The 25806-nt window shown below is 38.7% G+C and overlaps 1 protein-coding gene across 1 annotated transcript; it reads right to left on the bottom strand.

Annotated features, from left to right (window-relative positions):
- Window positions 1–1354: 1354 nt before the first annotated feature.
- On the bottom strand, window positions 1355–24019 carry BCAP29 (B cell receptor associated protein 29). Its single transcript, XM_032688806.1, has 8 exons — window positions 23867–24019; window positions 23509–23612; window positions 20026–20126; window positions 17734–17884; window positions 14046–14181; window positions 11300–11411; window positions 3670–3770; window positions 1355–2324 (listed from the first exon to the last, which is right to left on the bottom strand). Exons 2-8 carry the CDS (start codon window positions 23598–23600, stop codon window positions 2286–2288), a joined length of 732 nt encoding a protein of 243 aa, XP_032544697.1. The 5' UTR covers window positions 23601–23612; window positions 23867–24019; the 3' UTR covers window positions 1355–2285.
- Between the last annotated feature and the right edge of the window lie 1787 nt (window positions 24020–25806).

The following is a 25806-nucleotide window of genomic DNA, read 5'->3' as shown; positions in this document are numbered from 1 at the left end:
ATAGAGTTCTACATAGCAGATATTACAAAACAATTTAAATCTGAGTAACAAAAGATTATTTTTCTCTGAACAAATCTGGGACTCTAAAGAGCTGAGCATGTGATAATGCAACTCAAATGTGTGTGACCATCCACAACAGACAAGTACAAAAATTATGATGGTCATACATTGCTCTGTGACAGGGAAATGAGAAAAGTGATACAAGTTATGGAACACGACAGAAGAAATGACTGAAGCCAAACTAGAAAGTCTGTGTTTTAAGCAATCTCTAATTAAGGGAACATTCCCTGTGGTCTGATATGCAACATTTTTTGTGTTAAGCTGTTGTCTCCTCAATAAGTGGAGTCATGTCTGCCAAGCAGCCAGAAGGAAACTGTGAGGCTGAGGTGATTGATGTATTAGAGGGCAGTGTGTAAGCACCATGTGCTGAATGGCTGTTGCACATCTAAAACCACCCAGCTTCTTTTCAGCTTCTGAGGGAGCAGTGCCTACCACCCTGCACTTCTTCACACTTCAGTCATGACCTACACCAAAAAGATGTGTAAAGCATTCAGACTTCCTCCTCAAGGAGAAGTACTGGTAATATCAGTGCCCTCACAACTACACATTTTTTATTCTGTGTTAATTTTTCTAAGATAAAGGATGAAGAGCACAGTGCATGACATCTTTCAGTAAGCTGCTAATTTTCTACCCAATTATTTACTAGTATTACAGGAAGAAATGTCTGAAATTTAATGAATAGATAACAATAAATAATAAGCAAGTAATATTTGCTTTTGTTTAGTGTCTTAAAGTAAGAATCAGATGTGAGCTTTTTCATTCTGTTATTAAAACCAGCACTTGCTGTTATACCTCCAAGGTTTCCAACCATAGCCTTTGGATTTGACTGGAGATAACATTCCACCACAATTTTAAATATTTCAGAAAGGGGTGGGGAAAAAACCCAAAGATGCATTCAACTACATCACCAAAACACATGTGTATGCAGGTATGAAAACCTGTAACTTTACCTGAGAGTTTTTATATTAATAAAAAAAAATCTGCAGTGTCACAGAATCTCTGAAAACACATTCTGTACTGCTTCAGCAAAGATAAAATATTTTTTTTAAAACATATGCATTCTTATTTAATATGCTATGTTATTATGTGTTATACTACTTGATAAGCTGTGTTTAAATTCTAAGCTAAACAAATTCTATTCCCAGAGCAATCAAAACTACCCCGATGAAGAAGATTGTGCTTTCAAGAAAAGTTAACATCACCAAGCCAGAAGTGTATTTTTGTCCTAGTAACATACCTGTTAACTATGATGAGATAGCATACTGGGAGAGATTTATAAGAACAAACCCAGAAATTCAGGAACTTAAACAATCCCTTTAATATAACAAACATGTCCAACTTCCAAATATAAACCAGCTAACAAATAAGAAACTCAAAACAACTTTCTGAATACCAAAAAGGTCTTATGTAAAACAGTGCTCGTTTATTTGAGGTATCGTATCCATGAAAACAAAACAAACCAAACCAAACTGTCTACATTTAAAAAGATTTTTTACTTAGCAAGGCAAAAGAAGTTAGGTGGTACATTAGAGTAAACAGATGTAAACAGTGTAAAAATACAGACTGCTAATACCAGCCAACCCAAAACTGAAATAACCCAAATATTAAAGAAAAATAAACCAGAGGCATGCAAAATATTGTTTGTCAAAATACACTCAAATCCATGTGGCTAAGTGGAAGTCAAAAGCTAGTGAGATGGATTTAGAAATGCAGTTTTCCTTTCTTTATTTTCCTTAGATTGATTGTCATTCAATTTTCCACTGAAGTGGAACGGCTGATGAAAAGCTTTTAACCTTCTTCAAAACAGCAGTAACTGAATTTTTAAAACTCCTAAAAGGTGTTGAAAAGGAGGTTTAGATGTTTTTATGATATAGTGTGATATACAACCTCACTCAAATGCTACAAGCAAATGGTGCATGGTCTGTTACCCTTATGGGAGGGAAAAGCTTCGAAAACAGTCAAGTTGCTTCAGGTGGATTTTTGAATTTCTCCTCAGGAGAGCAGTGACAAACTCCATGGTAAATCCAGTACACCACCTAACATTTTATTTGCAACACAGAACATTTTGGCAACCAAGATATATTAGAGGAATCTGAATAATGACCTGCAATGCATGTGCTTTTCAGAAAAATCAAGTTTTGTTTCAGATACGCATCAGGAACATCAACAGCACAAGGCTTTTCTGATTGAAGCAACTGTACTGATGCCATCCATCTTAGTTGCACTTACAGGTCTTTCTTTTCTTCTGCTTTATTTAAACTTTGCTGAAAAGAGACAGATAAACAATTTAAGTTTGGCCAAGATCAGAAACCATTGACTTCAGATGCTGCGTTTTGCCCCCTTGCAGCCACACCTGATTTGTTCACCATACACCTTTTGAAGTTCCCATCAATACCACCCCACAAACACTTGTGTTTCTGATCCCAGGATAGTCAGGGCTGTGCAACCCCAGGTCTGCTTCCCATTCATGTTACATCTGAACTGCGCAGCAAACTCAGCAGAAAGCATTTTCTGCTATCAACCGATTTATCCCTGGGAGCTGCACCCTCTGTGTGCCCAGTACCTTCTGTTCTTTCCATTCAGAGGTAAACACAGAAAATGGTGAGGATGTGTGTTCTAGACCACAAGCCTGTTAGAAATGTAGCAGGACTACTATGGCTCATTACACAGGGAAGCACAACAAGGACAGGACATGCATGGTGGTCTTGATTTGCTCAACTGATCTGTGTGTTCAATCTCTGTAGTACAGGGTGAGGCTGGAAATCAGTAAGTGGTTTCACAGAGTGCAGGAAAAATAATTTTAACATCAATCATTTATTTTCTCCCAAAATCACTACTTGTAAAAAGGATAGCTTTCATTTTTATTGAATTTTGGTTGAGACAAGATGTTAGGCATGGAGCATATGAACATCTGTCAGACGACTTAAAAGAACAGAGAGGGCTCCCAGTTCTATCAGAAATAATTACTGTATATTTCATGGGTGTATATTATGGGTATTATGACCATGCACATATGCAAACTCAATCAAACAGCTAACTGAACTTTTGGTTATGTGTTTTTTTGTTTTTTTTTTTTTTTTTAATTATTTTGTACTTCAGCTTGAATTTTATAGTAGCCTGTTTTTAGCCTAGGCTGTTTGTTGTGTTTTTTGGTTTTCTATTCTTACATATCAACAGTATTGCAGCATTTATAATCCAGTATTGCAAAAACATGATTAAAGAGCAAACAAAATAAAATTATTTTTATAAATTATGTATATACTCCCCCCCCACTACTATTCCTATAATTTTCTTACAAGGTTTCAATTTGATCATCACATCCAAAACTATCTGAATTTTATTTCCCAAATGACAACAAAACTGAATCTAACAATTTTGACCTGAGCTTTGCCAGCCAAAGTGCAAAAAATGAAAATGCTAATAACTTTGCTATTCTTGTAAAACTAAATTCTACTATTTTGATGAAGTTTAAGGACTGCTGCCCATTGTAACCTTATGCTATACTAAAAATTTTGGTAAATTCTCTTGCACAATAAACACCAAACAAGCAGAATTTTGCTGGTACAATTTCAAAACACAGTGCTTGTATAGCAATCTGGAGCCACCCACCTGAAGCCGTTCATATTCCTTCATCAGATGATCGTATTCTCTTTTAACACCATCAGATTGCTTTTTAACTGCAGCCACTTCATTTTTTGCCTTGTGGAAAGCTGTAAAATATCAGAATTGGTGCTTTAATTATTACTTGTATTTCTGGAGATCCTCAGAGCCCTGGTTGTGTATTCAGGCTCCACTGCAGTAGACATTCCTTCCTCTAAAAAAGCTTGAATTTAAAACACAGCATCACAGATGTACACAGGAAGAGATGTTCAGGACAGGGAAAGAGAATGACCTGTGTTCAGTAAGATCAGCACAAGGAACAGGAAGGGTCTGTAAGACAGGTAAGGGCGAGACCAATAAACTGTTGAAAGAGCTGACAAGTTAGTGATGACTACAGTATTCTGTCACATTGCAGGAGACAGTTTTAGAAAAACTCCACAGAAACTCCACAACTCCAAAATCAAAACTGTCAGCCCTCCTAAAATAAAGAGGGAACTCAAATACTTGGCAAGATTGTCACAAACCAGCTGAGACTATTTACAAAACATGGGGGAAGGGAGAGAATACATTATTATAGGAGCACAGACCCCTCCTTTTCACCCTGTTCTTTTACCATGCATGAGTAAATTGATTAGAAGCATCAATTTATGGATGAGAAGGCAGAAATGGTGGTGGGAGGACAGACAACTGTGAACAAACTTTTCACATCAGAAAAAGTAATTATTACTCTACTCAATCTCAACACAATAAACTGAGAGATGTCTACGCTGCAGTACCAAGCAGCCCAGGACCTTACAATGTCATTTAGACATTCTCATATTCCTCTGCTGTAGGTATCTCAGGTATCATTGTATTTCTCTGCTGTAGAGCACAGGCATACTCTAAAGCTTGATATATTCATGCTAAAACAAACGTCGTTAATGACCTAATAAGGCTGGCTCATATAGCCACTTAAAAAACCCAAACAACCAAATCTGACAGTGCAAATAAAGAAAAGAACATTTGCAAATTCCTTTTTCCAAAAATGTGGATCTATCCTTTGACTGTGAATTCCCTGAGACAGAGCCTTCTTTCCCAGAGACCTCCAAGACACTCAAGAATTGCAGCACCTCTAAGAGCCTATTCCCAAGAGGAGGAGCTAGATCTGTTTGGTCTGAACCAGATTTCTCTTTGGTTGCTAGTTCCTAAAACATCAGAAACTAGATTTGACCATTCTTTTACATGCAAAAAGGAAAATTCCCTCTCCATTTCTGCTATTTTTAATTAATTTGAATGTATAGATGAAAAATGGTTCTCATTTCAGAAGCCTGCAAGTGGTTTTCCAGTAACAGGACTTTTACCCAGCCTGAAATTCTGATTTACTGAAGTTAATAACACTTCTGTCTATTGATTCCAACATGATAAAAAATTCACCCTATCTCTTTACATCCTTTCTTTAATTTCCATACTCTCACACAGTTATCCTTCATCCTTTATGGTATTCTTGACAGCATCAATACAAATTTTCTAAAGGTACTGGTATTTGGAATAACTATAATTTCCACACCTGTGACAAATCAAACCCCAATGCATTTAGTCTTTCTCTGATCTTCTTACTGTTTAAAATACTCAATAGTAAAATTTGGAAATCAATAAAATAAATTTTTGACAATTTGATAAACTTCTGAATTTTAAGCTGTAGACAAAAAACTGTATGTATATGCCATTTCACTTCTTCAAGAATCTACTAATTAGAAAGAAATTCTGCTTTTGTTTGAACATTCTTATACATAGTTGTAGTAAAAATTAATGAGAACTTATTTCTGAAGAAGTAGGAACTCAATGTTTTTGATCTAATACAATTTAGTTATTTATAAGCAGCAGCACAGTACTTTAGTTGCAACTAAAAACTACTTTATCTTTAAAATATGAACAAAATACCTAAAAACATCTACAAATGAAGAAAGCTAACAAGCTACTGCATTGTTTTAATGTTTTGACCAAAACAGATGTATGACAGGAATACCTCACCTAACCCTAGAAGACGAAAAAGCAGGGAACAGATTGTCCTTTCCACCTGTGTTGGCTATGGACAAAAAACCAAAAACATCAACAAACCACTAAACCCAGACTCGTTCCTGTTAGGACCACACAATTAAAAGGAGCATCACATCTCTGACAATGTGAATTCCTCAGTACACCAATTTCTTTGGATGCCTTCTTGTCAAGCAACAGAGCCTGTTCGTATCTCATTGCTCAACAAGCACTGCAGTGCAGCTCAGTTGATGGCACATGTACATTGTTTGTCATATGGACTGTATTATATGAACACGGATCCAGCAGGGAACAGAAAATCCTTTGTATGCACAACACAGTCAGTTTTTATTTCTGGCTTCCATCTGGCCTGTTGGTTTTTCTCACAGGAGACAAAACAGCTGCACTGGCAGCAAGCAAACCCCAGCAGCTGACTGTTCCTACCAAAAACGGCTTGAGCAGGCAGGAGGTGAGGATGCTGCTTCCACATTAATGCAACTAATGAGAAGAATAGTCAGTAAGTCCCAAAACTCAAATCCAGCCTCAGCACTGTCAGAGGTAGGCTATCCTTTTTCATTTCTTCCCCTTCCCTTAAAATAATAATCAACAATTAACATTCTTAGGGCAGTGTTTCAGTGAAAGACATTTGTGGAAAATTTTATCCCTTTACACTTGTGTTACATGTGTGACTGGAGGTCCATAAACTAATGTAACATGTACAGTCTGGGAGAAGTAAAGAACTTGTCCTTCTCTCACCACATTCTCTGTATCCTAATCCAGCACAGATAGTTTACTTTATATTGCTCTGAATTTGAAGCAGGATGGGGAGATTACCACAGCCCAGCAGCTGTGCAGCCCTGTAGCATTTCTATGATCCTCTCATTCAATGAGCATGGAGAAGGAAACACTAAACCAAAACCAAACAGCAACAAAACCAACTGATGATTCTTTGGGTGTTTTCTTGCACAAGTACTAGTCCTGGTCTGACTAAATCACTTGACTTACAGCGCTTGCTACTAAGGAAACCATCTGGAACTTACATTAGCATTGCTCACAATACAAGCCTACAACCCAAATGATTTGGACTAGTTAAAGAGTAAGAAAGAGCCCTCTCTTTTAAGCATTTTCAAGTTGAGAAAGAGCTATTCACATTTAAGAATTTAGGCATTGATGGCACAAAAGATTTGCCAACAAATACGCTTGTAAGGCTGGAACACAACTCCAGTCAAGTAATCCCATACTAATTCTGAATTCTCTTCGTAAGATATAATGGTCAGATAGAGTTTAAAACAAAAAGGCAGGGCCAGAAAAATCAATGACAAATTTGCTTCAAGTACCTTTTGTAACCTCAAATGAAATTTTGTTACAAAATGATATTACGAGAATCTTCCGGACGGCATAAACAGCCTTGTATAACAAACCCACGCTTGTGTATGCAGCTACACCCCTTCCCTTCAACTCTTATTGCGTGTGATGTTGTGCAACGTCTCCCACCAAGCTTATGATCCCACAGGTAAAAAGTAAGGTTAAGTAAGACCGACTTTGTTTCTAAAACCTCCCTCTGCCATTGGCTAAATAACACGAGATAGTGGCCAATTCCTTTAACTCGTTTTTTTTTAAAACTGGAGTACATCAGTAGAGCTCAACGTAGTTTTCATATACGGCAGTAGCCTGCCTGGCAACACAAAGGCCAAGGTGAATTCTCCCTTGCAGCCAGTTTTATGAAATGTATTCCCAATGCCTGTATTGGTTAATTATCTAACATCTAATAATCTTCACTGTTAAGTGAAAGCTGTACATCTGTACATTCATACCTTCTAGAACAGTTAACAATTAAAAGCTATTTCAAAACCAGCCCTCCACATAAATTATTGCTCTCTTCCTGTCTCCTACAACACTATGCAACCATGAAACAAAAAACACTTGTGACACATTCTGTACACAAAACAAACCTCAAAGGATGCACGGAAGTTTCATCAGTATTTCCTCCTGCCGCACTGTATGCCTCTGACAATGATATATAAATAGAGAGTATTTTCAGAAAAAGTTGAACTAAACTTCAAAAGCATCTAAATGACTTCGGTGAACCAGTACATATTTCACAAAGTGGAATCCTAATGGAACAGATTTTGTCTCAATGTGGCACTACAGACTCAGTTTAAGGATGCAGTTAATGCCACAGTTCAAATAACTGGACATAGAGATACTGGGACTTCAATGCCTGTTGTGCTACATCAGCTGCCAACAGAAACTTAAGGTGCATGCCATTTGCTATGAAATATTGTTAGAAAAGCGAAGGGGTCTGTCACCAGTCTGTTCTGCCACACAACTTGATTGATATTACATGTTCTGTATAAATTTATGTTGTGTAAACAAAGCTGTAGCCTTTACCATATATAAAGAAAGTTTCACTAAAAATGATGTGATAGAAGTTGAAATAGTACAGCATTGCAGAAGTCTCCCTCCTGCCCAAAGGGTCCAATAGTAACAAACTGACATTTCACACACAGGCATTTCCATAGTTTGGGATCTGTGAGCAAGAAAAGAAAGTTAATGCACCGCTAGCCCTGTTACTGCCCCCAGTCCCAGTGAGGACTGCTGCTTTATGACACTTCTCTCAGCTCTAACTTCATTTTCAATTTCATGCAATTTATTTTCTTGTGGCTTTGTGGATAGTTTTCAAAACCTGAAATAATATCCTAGCATCTCTTTCTTCCCCAGAAAATCCAAGATTAGCAGTCATACTGAGAGCCTTTAATTATCTGAATCAACATTTTGTTAGAAATATGTCTAATGTGTAGCAGGAGAAAAATTCTCACATCTGTGCTGTGTGCTCCAACGAGTATGTATATTTACTTGTAGGTATCAATGAGACATTTTTCATCATATACAACTTTATCAATAAATTACCATCTCAAAGGTTTCTATACAGTCATGTTATTACATGTCTAGGTATGCTAAAAATGGATTTAGGCTCTCAAAGTGCTAGCCCCACTGCTGGGTGCTTATAAAGCCCTGACGACAATATGTGGAGCTGCAATAAAGTAGTGAGGAACTAGTCCTCTTCATTTCTGGAATAAAACAAAAAAAAGGCATCAAGAGGAATAAGAAAGTCAAGTCTGAAAAGGAAGCAAATTTGGCTGAAATCTTTGTCATTTATTTCCAACCCTTCCTCAGATTTTAGTAATTTCACTACTCAGTCTCCATACTGTATTTTCAAAGCACAGGAGGTAGAAAAATGTCTTCTTAACTTAGGATTTCACTTACAGTTAATTGAGAAAAGAAGCTGACTGTTTCCTGTAAAAAGTGAAGAACTAGAGATGAGTGTCCTGAAAGTCTGCAATAATTTCTGTCTACACTATAATTTCAGTAAGAGGAGACATACAGTATTTTCTCTGCCAGTTGTAAATACTGACTCAAAACCTTAGAGAAAATTTGGATCTCCAGTGAAGTCACAGCACCGATCTGATACTAAACTGTGTTCTTAAATGTGAAGTAGCCTTATATTTAGGATTCCTCCTGGGTGCCACTCTATTGAGTTAACTGACATTTCAACATGTGGCCCAGTATAAAATAATGTATCACTGTGCATCAGTAGCTTAACGTACGTCCCAGACCAGAAAAATGGATATTTGAAACTACCTTGTGAAAAAGATTAAACTTGTTTTTTCTTCCAAACAGCCAAAAAACCCCTAAATGCAAAATCCCAACCAAACAAGAACAAAATCCAATCTTACTACTTGCACTGATACTATTGCTGAAAAATAAACAAAAAGAAAACCTCCAAAATCAAATCCAGTGAAGTTTTAATATTTATACTAGTTTTGCCTTGTTTCATTACTGGTGACATCCTTTACACTCTTCATTCCCCCCCCCCCACAATTTCATGGATTGGAGACAAAGGAAAGGTCACTTTAGTCATGTGAGTTCAGTAGCATGAAACAAGTAGTTTAAAAGAGGTAAAACAAGCTTTTCAATCTCAACTTTCATTTTGTGTAATGCATTGCTCACACGTAGTGAGCATGAAACTCAACATTCACCTGCTCAGTTGCAGGAATTCCAAAAGAAAACAGTAAATTCTATTCACTTTCTCTAACACTCCGTAGAAACCTGTGTCTGCGGATGCGGGATTTGAAACCTTCTGGTTATCAGTTTGCTCAACACAACATACAAGAAAACTTACTTTTTGTAAGATAGACATACCTTAACACCACCTAGCTGCTGATAGTAATGCCTGTGGGGTTTTTGGCAATGAGGGGGATGGCATCAGTGGAAGGGTTGTAAATATTTTCCTATTCATTCCTAAGAAAGACTCTCTCCCCCACTTTTGCCCTAACAAAAGATTCAAGCATGCCTTAATTTATACATCTTTTGCATGGACAACAGCTCACAGGGAGAATGCAGCTGAAGCAGCATGAGGTAAATCTATTTATTCCTTCGCTTTCTCTAGCATTCCTGTCTGAAAAGCTTACATTATATTAGTGTTACATACCACCAGTTAGTTTAAATAAAACATATGCATTTGAATTTTCCATTGATCCTGTCACTTCAAAGGCAGTTTTCCCCCCCTTTCTTCAAGAAAACAGCAGGAGAGGGAAAACCCACTATCAAACCTGCCTGAGAATGTGAACTAATAAGACTCTCTATTTAAAGATTGTTGTTGCTTCAAACCTAGCTGAAAACAGCTGTTCTACAGTTCTAGTTTGAATTCCCAGTGAAAAAAGGATACATGAAATATTTGCTGTTATTCTTACAGCTCTGTAGCACTGCCATGCAATATGAAAGCAAGGCTATGTTTTGATGACAACATGCAACTTGGTACCATGAAAATCTGTATTTTGTTACATTCTGAACATCTGATTAATGTTTACTAGATCACAGACAGTGTTATCTTAAAAACACCAATCTCAGAGAAGCAGGTGTTCATAAGCATCACACACCTTGACAGATCCCAGTAAGACAGAACCAAACAGGTAAAATCTGCTTCTATCTCAATTTGGGTTGCCTATAAAGCAGTTTTGACAACCTAAACCTTAAACACGGAAGCTGTAACAAAAGTATTATGTTACAAATTGCAAGGTATGTTTTCTTGTAGCCAAAAAAAAAATTTAAAAAGCTAACACCTTAACACCTCTGCTGCAGAACAGATATAAATTTAGAATACTTGTCAAGGACTTCTCTGCTATCTGACAGAAACCCTATGTTACAGTAAAAAACCTCAACCACATACTTCCCCATTTCATATAGGGAGAGTGGCTGCTATGTATGATACGAAAGATCAAACTCATGCCTATAAGCAACCTGCAATTGATTCCACATCCTGGTCACATCATTGATGAAGACAAGTCAACATCACTTAAATATATCCTTTCAATTTGGTAATAATTATAATTTAATTAAGGTGTTCCAATTACACTGTACATATTTCATAATGAAACATTTACTAAAATACAGGGATGGCAGTGATGTTTTGCTAGTTCCTAGTCAAATGTAAAGAAACGCCACGCCAAGTGTTCTGGAAATGGATGAAGTAAGTTAGTTAATGCTATACCTAGAATACATTTTTGATGTTCAGTGTTGAAATCATCTTTTTCTTAATTGCAAAGAAGTCCTAACTAATACTTACCAGTTGATGTCTTCTGTAGTTCTGCTTTCAAATATTCGACTTCCTCCTTTAGCTTTTCCTGAGTTGCTTCCTTTGACTCTTTCTTTTTACTGCTTCCTTGTGCACTCAAGGCCTAATAAAAACCACAGTTGCTACAATTAAGTTCATTTTCATTAGCCTGACATTAATGCAAAACACCCAAAGAATGTCAACTTCAATCTTGCAAACCAACAGGTTTTATCAAATGTCAACATGATACAGGCAGATGATCATTCTAGAAAAAAATCCCTCTGAATTAAAAAAAAAAATAAAGGAGATAAAGAAGCTCAATGTTTTAGGTCAATAGTAATGGCATACTTGTAACAGAATGGTATTATTTCCTGTGTAAGAGTATTTCTGCATCAGGTGTACAACTTTTGTTTATGTTATAAATGAATTTTTCAGGACTTGCCAGTGACAGAACACTGTCATATTTGTGTGCAACTTGTTCTAATATTGTGATTTCTCTCCTTGTAGGTTTGCAGCTGCTTCATCTTCAGAATACTTCAATATATAGATGAAATTTCCAGCGAAATTCAAGAAAAAAAACTAGGAAAGGATTCAGGAAGAGCCCTGTAAGCACTAGGCACAAGAGCCATATCTTCCCTGTACTATAGAACTGCTGGCACTACTATACTTATGCGTGTTATTAAGATGTAAGATTAGACCCCATAATTAGACCCTTTTCTCTACTTGCCTCTACTGCCCATCCACACATCATCTCTGTTATGAAAATGGCAAAAAAGTGGAAAATGCTTAATGGAAAAAAAAAAAAAGTGAAACATCTGAGATAAACAGCTGTTAGGTGAACTTGTGATATCAGAGTTTACCGGGCACAGGTGGGAGCAAGGGGGAAAGATTACTTTAGGAAGAAGAAAAAAAACCCTGTTTATAAAGATGAAGGAAAAGAACCTTTTATAAAGACTGGTAAACAATCCACGGAAAAGAGCTGAAGAAAATTTTCCAGAAGCTATTTAATCAAAGAGTGGAGGTTACATTGGACTGCTGGTAAGAAAACAATAGCTAACTACCTCCTTTACTTTGTGATCACCTCTTTCTATTAATATGCAAATAGCTATTTCTGTAAACTTTCATCTTAAGTCCTGCGCTCCATGGAATCTCTGAACAGGAGACAGTGCAGACCTCGCACACCAGAGTAAACTTACAGTATTTATACTTGCAGCCAGTGCTTTCTGTGCAATTGCTCTCACCTCTCTCTGATGGCAGAATGAAGCACACTTGCAAATAAACACAAATGCAGGGAACAAGCCACTGGATGAGAGAAATCTAAGTCATAGTTTGTCTATAAAGTTAAAATATTCCAATTCCAAACACTTCACATGTCCATCACAACGAAGATCCAGCCACAGCATGTTGCCGGGACCTGTGGCTACCAGTGTTTTTGCAAACCTTGCAATCAAATACACAAATAGAAACAGACAGGGATACAGTTCCCAGTTTCTGGCTATCACTTACAAGTGGCTAAGAGAATGTGTTGCTAAGGGAATATGAAAGCAGAACAAAAAAGAGGACTTTTGGCCAAATCCCAACAAAACAGAGAAGAAAAAAAAAAGTACCATAGGCAGTAAAGAGACAAATTCCATGGCTGAGGGAGGGAGTCTGGATCATTTTGACAAAATACCAAATCAAAAAATTTTGTAATCATTGCATACTTAGGAAACACCTAACATGCTCTAATGATCTTTGTTTTACAACAGTTCTCAAACCACTGCATTTTTTTACATCCTTCTTGTACTTTTTTGTCCAGAATCTGTTTTCTTTGTCTGAAGATTTATTACAAAAAAATTACAGTGCTGGTAACCATAGACGCTGTGTTAGACAAACTCGAAGGAAACCTGTACACACGTGCAGTGAATTTTGTTTTGACAATGTGCCAGACTGAAGAGTGCTCTAAAAGTCTTCATACCCCACATATCTGCACACTAGCTTATGGTTTAGTCTCTTCAAACAGAATTCAAACTAATCAAGGAAAGATTTCATACATTTATCTTGATTATCTTTGATTGCTTCCCTTCCTGCACACAATTGTGTACTAAACCACAACAGAAAAATGATAGCTTAATTTTCTCCATTCTTCTCATAAAAATAACATCCCTTTGATCCATTGATGGTTCTTTTAAGTAAGATGTTTTTGCACTCATTAATACTACGGCAGTGTCCTACTAAGACAGGAAAGTATTAGGAAATCGGCTGACCCACTATAAAAAGGTACAAGAATACAAAATACAAACCCACCATAAAAAGATACAAGAATACAAAATACAGTAACTACAAAATATCAATTTTACAAGACTGGAGAAACACCCAGCATGATAACAGCTGTACTGTAGGATTTTTCATCTTGCACTGCTATAGTCTTGACCTAAACAGCCAATTTTTCAGGATAAAGAGTTAAATTAGTGTCTCCCTCTACTTCATTACGATTAAATTCAGAGAGATATTTTAAGAATCTCTTAGTACTTCGATGAAATTTGTCCTGGAAAGGCAGAACATCATTTATTTGTATTACTTCAGTTTCCTTTGTTAGTAAAACGCTACTGAAATTTGTTTTCGGTATTCTGAATTACATATTGTAAGAACATAGTTCTTCCTTTTTCCACCAGAGGGAAAAAAATGAACAAATATTATTCAGTAGCAAATCATCCTCACAGTATTTTGTACTAACTACTTGCTGAATAAGAAAATAACTAAAGAAGCTCAAAGATACCTCCTGCAGCCTTTCATTCTCGGCCATGTATTTTTTGGCTGCTTCAGTAGCATCATTTACTTGCGTTTCCAGAGCTGCATGAGATGCCATCTCTTTTGCCAGCTGAGTAAGAAGGGTGACAGTTCGTCTCAATACACTGTGAAGAAATACAGTGAACAGAACTGTAATTCACATCATAATTTTTTTCTTTTTAAAAAGCAAAACCAAAACCAACAAAAACCAAAACAAACCAAACAAGCCAGAAAACCAAAGCAACCCCTTTTCATTTGCTGCATTAGCTATAAAAACAAAACCAGAAGAGAACTGTTCAAGTACTTGAAGGGAAACATCCAGGTTCATCCGTGACAAATAACAGTAAAAGGAGAGACTGAAAATATTTTCATCCATCAACATTCTGATTTTTACTTTATGCAGAACCTCTCTCCTCCTAAATACCCACAGCCATTAAGGGGTCAGACATGCTTGCTTAAAGGCTGAATTACTCTTAATTTTAAACAGTATGGATCTCCAAATTGAAGACCCAAACAACATGTTATGGTAAAGAGTACAGTGCAAAAAAAAAAAAAAAATCAAAAAAAAAATCAAAAAAATCCCACAACTTTATAAAAGGCCTTACAAGAATAAAATTAGCAATGTGAGCATTTTAATCTTCAAAGTACTTTGCCAATACAGTTAAATCAGGAGCATGCATATGGCACCTCAAATCTAAGCTTTGCCTAGATTTGATCTAGTGATTGCCTCTTTGCATCACTACTTTTGTTATTCATCTTGGGAGTCTTTCAAAGCAGTATGTTGCTGAATCAAGCCAAAGTAACACTAAATTAAATTAATGCCTGTAATATAACTATGCAGCTGCTTGTCAAAGAAATTTGAAAGTCCAAGTAATTAGCTTTTTCATAATTGAAAAAATATTAGTAGACCTTTTCAAGGTAAGCTTCCCCTCACCCCCAGCTTCTTCACTGAAAGCTCATTTTCTTACTTTTTTGGGGATTAGTAAAAAAGTTAAGGTCCCCATGTCACTACTTTTCCAAGGCTTAGCATGTTTTATTATTGCTTATTAATTTATAGGAGTCATTAAAACACCACAACTAAAACAGAATCATAGAATCATATAGGTTGAAAGGGGCTTCCAGAGGTCATCCTGCCCAGAGTAGGGACAGGTTAAGCAGATTGCTCAGATCCTTGTCCAGTTGATTTCCCACCATCTCCAATGATGGGTGATTCCACCATCATTCAGGGGCCTTGTTCCAGTGTTTAACTGCTATTGATAGTAGAAGTGCTTTTCTATCTTTTCTTTCTGAGGTTCCTGACCTGTTATCTCTTGTCATTCCTGTGTGGATCCACTGAAATGAGCTCACTCCATCTTTTCTACAAGCTACTACTACACAGATATAGCAACCAATAGGATCTTCCCTTCAAAGGCTCTTCTTTTCTGGCTGAAAGACAAGCTCCCTCTTCTTTCCTCAGAGGTCCCCATGGGTCATCACAGCAAGGACACATGCCATTCTAGGATAACACAGACTTTTATGTGCCCAATCTGCTTATGTACTCCCCAGTTGCACCTGCTAGTGGGGGTGATGTTACATTACCCACTGACTATCCCAGAAGGCTCAGGGAACTGGGAGGCCAAACAGCAGAACTTATCAGTATGAAACAAAGCAACCTAAGGTTGATCATGTTATACTCAATGCCTCACTCTTTTCCAAATATTTAGTCATTTGGTCCCAGTGAGCAGGAGGCCCATGTTTTCTTGAGCTTGCCTTTAGTTTTCAGCCCTTCTCGTCCCTCTCTGGTTCTGCATGGGGTAACAGAGGGCCAGACAAGCCTTGGTAGGCTCTCTGCATCTTCCAGACATCAAGTCAGACTAGGGTGTCTCTGTCCTACCCAGGGAACAGTCTCTGGAGACTATGACCCTTCTCTTTTCTGTGCAGTTTGCATATGAGGGCTCAACTGGATCCAATACCTCCAAATACAGGAGATCATTTTTCTTACCCAGTGTTCCACAATTGCTGAACCACAGATGAAGAGCTTTTATTGTCCTGTCACATGTGAAAAGCTCCCAGCCTCCTCCGTTTTGTGAATCTCCATCTACCACTATTCTGGAATTTTCCTATTGGCTGATGTGCTGAAATGAACTAAAACTGACCCAAAGAATGAACCAGGGGCATCCAAGTACCTGTTCACACCTACATGTGGTCTGAACTTGGTTGGGTGACGGTAGTAGCAGTGCAGGATAAGACAACCCAAGGAACACTTTCCTCACCTTCTCTGACATTTTGCCTGTTTAAGGGATAAGCAAAATAGCTCTACTAAGAAAAGTCCTTTTATCTAGCCACTACTGTAGGAGTTCTTATTTCTTCTAAATTTTGGTGAAAGGCCAATAGCCCAAAAAAACACATCAAGCAAATCTCTTCAACAGCAGAACTTTTATGCACAATAAAATCTGCTGGGGCTACATGAGAAGTTTTCTTCCTTGAAAGCTGAGTGGGAGTAGGATCCTGGGGGACCAGCTTCCAGCTCTTGCACAGGACACAACCCAGCTATTCCTCTTGGAGCAGAGATCAAAAACATATTTGTGCATATTTACTCAACCTTTCTAAAGGAAGACAAAGAACATGATGCATTCATATCACTATTGTGCAAGGCTAAAACCACCTTTGTTTTTTCCAATGTTTTCCTGCTCGAGTTTCATATTAATTTTTCTTTGACACTTTTTTATGTTCAACGCTCCTCAATGATCAGCTAAAATGGCCATACGTCACCCTAAGGGGAAGAAGTTTGTCAGAAATCTCTGTGATTTTCTTGATCTGTGTTCTTCTTGCATATCTAGGCAATGTCAAGCAGCTCACTGAAGTAGCTCAGAAAAGGACTAGCATTCTTTGCCCAGTCACCACAAAAATGTACAAATAGAAACTCATTTCACCAGCACATCCGTTTCGATTCATTCACATTATCTGTGTCCAATGAGCTCATGTGCTCCCTGCCCACTGTTAAGACCAGCAGGTTATTTTGGCTACTGATTCACAGGCTGTCTTGGCTGCTACTGCTGGGCAGTATAGAACTGTTCTTTCCTTTACTGTTTTATTAGCTGTATTTAAACATCGTGAAAGGGATACCAGATTTAATATCATAACACCATAGGAGGCAAGTTACCACAAAGTGCTTGATCTGAAATATATCTGAAACTTTTCTTGAAGGCTGGAATATTATCTTAAGTTCTTAACTTATTACCAAAGGTCTTAACTTTGAGCTTGACATGAAGTGGTTGAAGTCAGGCTCAAGTTTTGCTTCTTAACACAGCAGGATGCAAAAATACCAGCTTGCAAGATATTAACATTATTTTAACAGTACTTTAGTTTCTGATTTTTTTTTTATTTCAGTTCTCCATGTTCAAAAAAAGGGTGTAATTTTAAGGAAGGAAATGAGTATTTCCTGAAGAAACTTCTGCAAAATATACGTTTTCTCCAGCATTCAAAATGTTTCTTTCCATGTGTTGTTCACACATCCTTCCAATCTTCAAGTATTTGTAAGGTATTATTTTCCCTGATCTTACTTGCCTCTTATCCAACCTGGTCACACTTAATTCTTTAATCTCTTGAAATTAGCCTTCTGATCTTTACTTTACAATTTGTGCAACAGTTCCTGTAATAAACATACTATGTAGATACTAGAAAAATCTCATACTTACAGCCACAGAAATAAGGAAAAACCTGAGAGATAGAGGTTTCTTTGCGATCGAAAGAGTTTCATCTGAATGTGATCAAAGGCACTACTATTGATGTTTGCAGCCTTTTCATTCACGTGAACGGATGAGTACTTCCTGACTTCTCTAACAGCATCTGCAAACAAAAACAGTCCGTTCTGATTCACGTCTGTGGGTGTGCATGTATGATAAACCACACTTAGTACCAGAAATATGTATCTGGACTTTCTGCTCAGCAAACAGAAATAAGGCAAACAGTGGCACTGCTTATGGTATTTATACATTTTAAAGGCTGGTCTTGATAAACCACCGAAGCGCTCCAGCATATTTCCAGAAATATGACAAACTATTGCCCAAAACATGCCTGAACAGTCATTTCTAACACTTGCACCCAGTCCCCAGGCATCAGGCCAAAGCAACACACTCTACAAATGTTACCAAAGACCCCATACTGTTGAAATGTCACTGCTGACAACTGAGTTAAAATCCCCCCCTGGACAAACAGTGAGAAATGAGGGAGAGAGGGGAAAAGAAGAAATATTTTCTCAAGTATTTCATATAGAGTTTGTTAGATAAGTATGTGTTTTAGTAATGACACAAGTGTCTACTTTATGCTTGAATCACAGAGGGAGAAAATTATTTCCGTAACATCCATCAAAATAGAAAGATTGTAGTAACACAGTAACATCAGTAGTAACTACTAACTGTAATAACATAATAAACAGAATGGAGGAGGTCAGCTACGCTTCAGCTTTCAGTCATTTTTCATACATCTTTCAGCTTCTTTTCATTCATCATATACTCCTGATAGTTCTGCAAAATAGCTAATACACTGCAAACACTTTTCAAAGGACAAAATAATTAATTAGGACTTACATCCACACAAACCCAAAATCTAACCCAGTTAAGAGTTCATATTACAATATATAAACTTAAGGTCATCATACATTCCTACGACCAATATAGCACCTTAAATCTCCTGTGCATCAACAAATATACACATTTCATGACATCATCAGTTCCTGCAGAGTATTTTGGCCATGTTATTAAACTGCTGCTGCATTTGTCTAAGCAGACAATCAGTTCCAAAGAAAAACACATGTGAATATCATCACTTATGACTGCCTCTTTCATATGCCTAAGTTATTAAGAAGGGAAAAAAACCCTGAAGTAAAACTTCAAACAATGCATCACATACTAGGAGTAAACAAATGCATGTCCCAGTGCTATAGGAAGAGTCTTCTGCAATAACCTATCACTTTATGCTATGGGGGAAGCATCTCATCACTGCTTTACTTTAGCCCAGCTTCATCTTTCTGCAAAATCAATGACTATTGCCAACTCAAAAGCAAACTTTGGTTGAAGTTGGACCTGAGTTCAAGAGAGTAAATGAAATCCATTAGTTTTCAAACTTAAGCCATTTACTGAAGTTCTACTTATGAGAATAATACTAAGCATAATCTTAAATAATGATTTTAAAAGTCTATTTGTATTTCTGGTACTTTTTTAATATTAAGAATGTAGTATTGCAGTCTGGCCTAACATTGTTATTTATGTATTGCATCTGTATATTTCCCTCAGCAGAAAATAAAACCATGCATTTTTTTCTTCTTATTTCAAGTAGCTTGGAATTAAATAGCATGTTCATTCTAAGGTGCTGGAAACACTTCTATGCATGGAGAACTACTACTATCCCTAAACACAGGAGAACTAATTTTCATCACTGCAAGGTGCTTACCTCACAAAGCAGTCAAGACAGACATTACATGAAATCAATCAGGCATATGGTCACCATTCAAGCTCCAGTTTCATTAAAGCTTTACTCCTATTTCATAGACCTCAGGATCTACTCCTAACAGAGGTAGCCAACAGCTGGTTTGTATCTGCACTGAGCAAAAGTAGTCAAATAGCCTGGTGTTTTGATATATTCTTCAACAGCAATAAAGGGAAAGAGTGCCATCTACTGCATAAGAAGGCACAGTTCAGCCAAATTCTTGTGTGGAACATGTTCATTTACGTGTCTGAGAAAGTGAAACCAAGCAGCAGCCTAGACTCAGCCCCGTTTTTCCTCCTCATTCACTACTATATTAGTATTGCATTTGGATTCCCAATGTGGATGCAGTATAAGCCCTCTCCTCTTTCATTCCATTGTATAACTTTTCAATAAATTAGCTGATTTACATTAGGCATGAATCCTTTCAGTTAATTTACTGATACGAACTCCATGTACCAAGTTTTTTTCCCCATTTCTTAAGAAACTGAATATTTAACACTTACCAAGAAACAAGACGATCAGTAAAACTATTATTGTAAGGAACATTTTGTTCCAAAATACTGCCATTTTGCTCCATAGAGGAATCATAAAAATCTTCTGCCATCTGTAAAACAGCATTGTGTTATTCAAAAATAATTAAGCAGTAAAAGAAGAGCATAACAACCTCACAGAAGAGAGCCTTGTTATTGATAAGAGACTTGTTAAGGTCTCTAAACAGCTGCTTTAATTGCAATACAATTTAGGTGTATACTTAACTTTTCCAACAATCCAACTTGCTCATCTCTTTTTTATTTGCAGTCAATATAGGCAAAGATAGTTGGTTCAACTTGCAAACTTCTTGCATGATAGCAGGTGTGTTTTATTTCAGCTTTTACTTTGGCTAGAATTACTTGATGTTCAGTCCTGACTACAATAAACTCAGGGATGGGGTAAAGACTGTAAAATCCCTTGCATCATTTTTATTTCTATCCAGTTATACCCCTTGTTGCCAAAGAAAATTAAAAGCTTCCACAAATTAGGATCATCTCTACCATCCTTCTTCAGAAGGCTTATCTTTTACACTGATGAATCTGCATAATTATGAGGTACTAGGACTGTAATAACAGTCTAACTTGTAATGACAACAAAAAGACAAGTCTTATGCTTATATTCTGCCAAGGGTTAAAATCCCTTTTCCCTAGCATAAATTTGCTGGCTACAGAAGCAACTTCAGAGGCCCAGTGGTGGTGAAGACAATTATTATTTTTTAAAACAATCATCTCTTTGATATTACTGCATGGAGTGGTCTGTAAGAATTCACACTTGCAGCACAAACGAAGAACATCTGATGTGCTCAAATGAATTGCAACCAGTGATAACAGAGCACCTACTTGTCTTTTGCTGCAAGTTAGAATCAGTGCTACCACACAAATGAAATAATACCTACTCACACCATTAGGGATGTAACACAGACATGCTACTCACTATCTGATTATATGAGGTAAAATTTCAAACTTTTGTTAAGACTATTTACATTTCACAGAAACTGTTAAAATTTGGCCTCTAACAAAGCAGTTTCCAACCTAATATGAATTTAGCTTAAATTAGATTGTAGCATCATCTCCCATGGTTTTTTCTGAATGTTCACCAGAAAGGATTGTTTTAACATTGTGCATGCAAAAAACTCCTTTAAATCTTTTAATATAATCTGAGTTCTTTATAGCAGACAGCCACAGTCTGTATCGAACAAAAAGCTTACTTCAAGCTACAACTCAAACAAAGCCAACTTACAAACTGTTCAAACATGCAACTCTCCAAGCTCCATACTGACCTCCACTTAAGAAGTGACTCTCTGAGGTACGACCTTAGATCAACTACACCGACAAGTTATAATCAGACTAAAAATTAGATCTCTTTACTGCAAAGTCTTCTTGTGTACTATTTTCGCACTTATTTTTCCTCAACAAGTATTGACATTCACATCTACTAATGCTCCATTTCCTTTTGGTGACAAAAGTCACATAAATATAATCCTTCCAAACTATAATACCAGTCACCACTGTGGGTGTACTACACTTAGTAGTACAGATCTGTCTTTTTTACACTGTCAATTTACTTGCTCCCCAGGAACTTATAAGCTTATTAGCAAATTTCAAAAAATTAACCAAAAAAAAAAGTGTAGGCACAAAAGTGACAAAGAATCTGCTTGAAGACTGAGAAGTGAATAAATCAAATTTCAAAGAAGAGCAGTTTCACACGTGTCAGTATCCACGCATGCTTTGCTGCTCTGACAGAACCAGCTCTCAGGCCACCAAGACCAGTACAGCAGAGCTGTTGCCCCCGGTACTGTCACAGCAGCTAAATCTACGCTTTAACCCCACAAGATTTCTGCAAGTTTCATTAAGAAGATAATTGGCACATATCACATAAGGGATAAAACTATTTCACACTTTCAGAAATCACTGTTGAGAGGAAAAGGTCAATGCTCCAAACAGAGTACAGGAATGTATTCATTTAATATAATTTAAAGCCTTTCAGCCACACTGGATTCAAGCCTTGTTTACACCACAAGTGAAACATATTTTAGTATTTCCAAAGTACTCTGCCTGTGTCATCAGCCTGCAGAAATTCTTGCAGCAAGTTTCATCACATAAATCATTAATAATCTGATGATTATGACTGCCATAATCCTTCTCCCCTCTTACATACAGTTGCACTTTTGATTAGAAAACGAGAAAGTATGAGAACTCAATAATCTGTGTTGAAATGCTTAACTCCCCACAAGCCAACTTGTAAAAATGGGAATTTAAATTAGATTTTTAGAACAGTTTCAATTTCTGGATTTAAGGAAACATGACTAATTACTGGTATCCGCTATGGAGAAGCCAGTCATTTTCAAGACTCTTCTGCAGGTTTAAGTAGTTAAATTCAGACTCTCCACACAGCAGCTTTTATTCCTTAAGATATTACAGTAAAAGCTGCATTCTTCATTCTAAATACATCTAAAGATGCAGAAAGTAAACATGCAACAATTTTTACAGAATGCTGAGACAGCAGCATTTTTATTTCTTTTGAAAAAGCTTTAAGGTTTCATCCTGCTTGGTTTTGGGGGGGTTGTGAGTTTTTTGTGGTTTCTGGCTTTTTTTTTTTTTTTTTAAATCCTGATGTTCTGAAAAGAAATCTTAAGTCTGCTTCTCTTGCCTCTTGTGGAGAAGCTAGCTTTCTTTAAATCCTGTAAAGAAATTAACATTACCAAATTTGAAGATCTACTTACAGGAAACAATCTTAAGATAATGCTGTAAGCCAGACCTTCGCAGGGACTAAGAGTAGTGAGCATATTTTGTTTTTTTCTCTTGCTACGTGCATGTATTTTACAAGAATTTACTGTTTTCTTAACGTTTGTGTTGCTCCAGAACCACTATAATGTTGTTAATCTATATATAAGCCTATAGAGGCCTTTATTTCAGTAATCTTGAACTTTCTGCATAAAACTCAAGTTCAGTTTTTCTAAACTAGTATCACAGATTTCTTGCAGCCCTTAAAACATGCTTTATGGAGCTTACTTTGAGTATCTGACGTCTTTCATCTGTCCAGCACCCACAATGCCTAGTGTACAACATAAAGTTGCTCGTCACAAATTTGACAAACAACTGCCGAAAAAGCTGCATCCTCCTCTCATTTTTTTTTTACTGCTAGATGCCTGCCTTCATGCTGGCTACTCGAGAACCCTGGAAGAAGCCGTCCCACCTGCTGAAACAAAGCAGGGGGGCTCATCTGGGCACCCCGACCGCTGTTCGGATGAATCAGCACTACGCAGAAATCATAAAGCTTCTTCAAGAGGCTTGCAATTCCTGATGCTCCAGTCCCAAACAGCATCCCTTCAGCTTAGTTCACAACTAATGTAAGACGCAGCAAAGCTCGGTATTTACATAAAAGAAGGAGTAAAATAAACTCAAAGTGATAAGAAGCACCAGCTGGGCTGCCCAGCACACCGAAGACCTCCCTACCTGAGCGGGGAAATGAACGGCAGGCAAAGCACGAGAATTACAGCGATCTCGCCGTACAGGAAGCCAGCCACTGCCGTCCACTGAAAAGTCATGGTCCCGGCGGCCTGCGGGGAAAGGGGCGGCTCAGGCGGGCAGCTCCGATTTTCCCTCCCAAACTACCCCCAGGGCAGGGACGTGGGGGCTTGGACCCCGTGCGGGCCGGAATCCCGCGGCCGCCGCGCCGGCCCGGCGGGCAGGGCAGGGCCGCCGGCAGAGCCCCCGCCAGGCGGCCACAGGCCCGGAGGTCCCTTCTGCCGCCTCCCGCGCGGCCGGGGAGCCCCAGGGCCGCCCCGTCCCCCCGCCCGCCCGGCCTTCGAACCTCCTCAGCGCCGGCGCCCGGCGGAGCTGATGGCGGCGCAGGGGCGGGAGCAGGGCCTCGCCGGCCGTGGCTGAAGAGGCGCGGGCCAGTCTCTCCCGCCGGCGCTGCGGGGGCGGGCGGGGAACGGGGGGTGTGTGCGGGCGCGGAGCCGCCCCCGCCCTGCCCGCGGGCCGTGGGCAGGGACGGCGCTGAGTGACACGGCGGGGGCGGTGCGGAGCTGCCGCCGGCCCGGCCGGGGAAAGGTGCCGGCTGGCACCGGGGAGGGAGGGTCGGTGCCCTTCGGTACCACCCCGTTGGAGCGGGGCTCCCGCCGCCCCCTCCGCCGCGCTGAGCCCCGGCCCGGCCCCGCCGGCGGGGCGGGTGAGCTGGGTCTGGCGGCAGCGCGGAGGTACCGACGGGCCGCACCTCTGCTGGGAAATGCGTGGATCTACACGTTGAGAAAGGTGGACGTGAATATTACCTTTCTTTTTTTTCTCCCCATCTAGGGAATAGTTGTAAGCATTTTGCTGCGGAATGCTGCTGTGATCATCCCACTGTTCCATGACTCGACTTTATTCCATCTGGGACTTCAACTCTGCTCTTCTAGCTTTCTCCTTAGTTTCTGAAGTTCAGTTAAAATGCTGTGTGTGTCTGTCCATCCCCTCTCCATGCCTAACACTAATGTATTATGACCCAGCAAATCTTTTTCTCGAGGAAAATAGGCCCACTATTCATAAGGATAACAACAAAGCAACAGTCTCAAACACCGTCAAACAGGCCTGTTTGGACCTCATGAATAAAACAATATTCCTTCAGAAAACCCTTTTCTATCATACTGTCCTGTGCAGTTTTTTATCAGCGTACCAAGGCTCCCAAGGTATTATTTCCATGCTTTGGTACTCATTTTCCCACTTCTTGACCATCTCTTTTGCCACCCATCCAACACTCCTTTGGCCCTGCATAAGGGTGCCCCCCTGATCACCTTGTGATCCCGATTCCCTTTTCCTATTGATCCTAATAGATGCTGAGGTGCTGCCAGAGGAAGAGGTTACCCTGTCTACCTGGGCATCACCAGCCACCACCACTCTTGACACAACTACCTGTCAGAGAATTCTCTTCCAATTTCCATCAGAATGAGACATTAAATGCAGTGAATAGTAGTTCTTTGTTACTCTAATCCAGTGGAACTGACATGGGGTAGGAAGTTCTTGCATAAGCAGTTTTGAGCAAAGCTGTCTGCAGCTGCTCACAATCTGAAATTGTTTACTTAAAATTTCCCAAGTCTGCAGCCTGGGGATGGAGCCAGTGTGTTAACATTTTCCTAGCAGCTGCCAAGCAATGTCTGGATGAAAGGTTACATCCCAAATAATTGTTTATGCATAACAAATATTGGAGAGGGATATAACCAGCCATTTCAATCCAATCTATGCAGTGGCAACAGCCTGGGTTTTAAGTAATATTTCTAACATGTTTTCATAAACATATTTGATCAGCAGCATAGAGAAAACATAACCTCTTGTCCTGGTTATTACACTTTAGCTATTTGCCTACGGCCACTATACTGAAGCTGCTAAAGCATTAATACACTTTCCCTCCTTTAATTCCAATGCAGTTTCGATTTCTGAGCTGCTTACTCAGCTCTTACTAGCACTGTAAGCTGTCTCTCCCAGTAGCCCAGCCTCATACTCATAGGACTATATTTGCTCATCCCCACTGCCAGAGACTCAGAGTCTGCTTTTTCACTTCAGGGGCTTCATAAGATCCCAGAAAAACTCACACTGCAGTGACTGCTGTGCACTTCCACTGCAGCTGATGTGTGTTCCCCACCAAACTGGAATGAGATCAGAGGAAAAGAGAGAAGCCCCCTGCAAACATCTGTGAGACTTCTCCTGTTGAATGCACTCTGCCACTCCTGGAAGGAATTCTAACTGGAGCTGTAGAAGTCTGGGTTGTTAATCTAA

This window comes from Chiroxiphia lanceolata, chromosome 5 (genome assembly GCF_009829145.1).
Source record: "Chiroxiphia lanceolata isolate bChiLan1 chromosome 5, bChiLan1.pri, whole genome shotgun sequence".
In the NCBI taxonomy this organism is placed as follows: Eukaryota; Metazoa; Chordata; class Aves; order Passeriformes; family Pipridae; genus Chiroxiphia; species Chiroxiphia lanceolata.
This window is presented reverse-complemented; position numbering and strand designations above follow the sequence as displayed.

Excerpts from the sequence above, each read along its gene's own strand:
- BCAP29 (XM_032688806.1), bottom strand. The coding sequence starts at position 23,600 with ATGACTTTTCAGTGGACGGCAGTGGCTGGCTTCCTGTACGGCGAGATC. Across the intron at positions 11,412-14,045 it reads AGAATGAAAGGCTGCAGGAG|GCCTTGAGTGCACAAGGAAG; the intron begins GTATCTTTGAGC and ends GGTTTTTATTAG. Across the intron at positions 3,771-11,299 it reads ACTACAGAAGACATCAACTG|CTTTCCACAAGGCAAAAAAT; the intron begins GTAAGTATTAGT and ends GATATTTTACAG.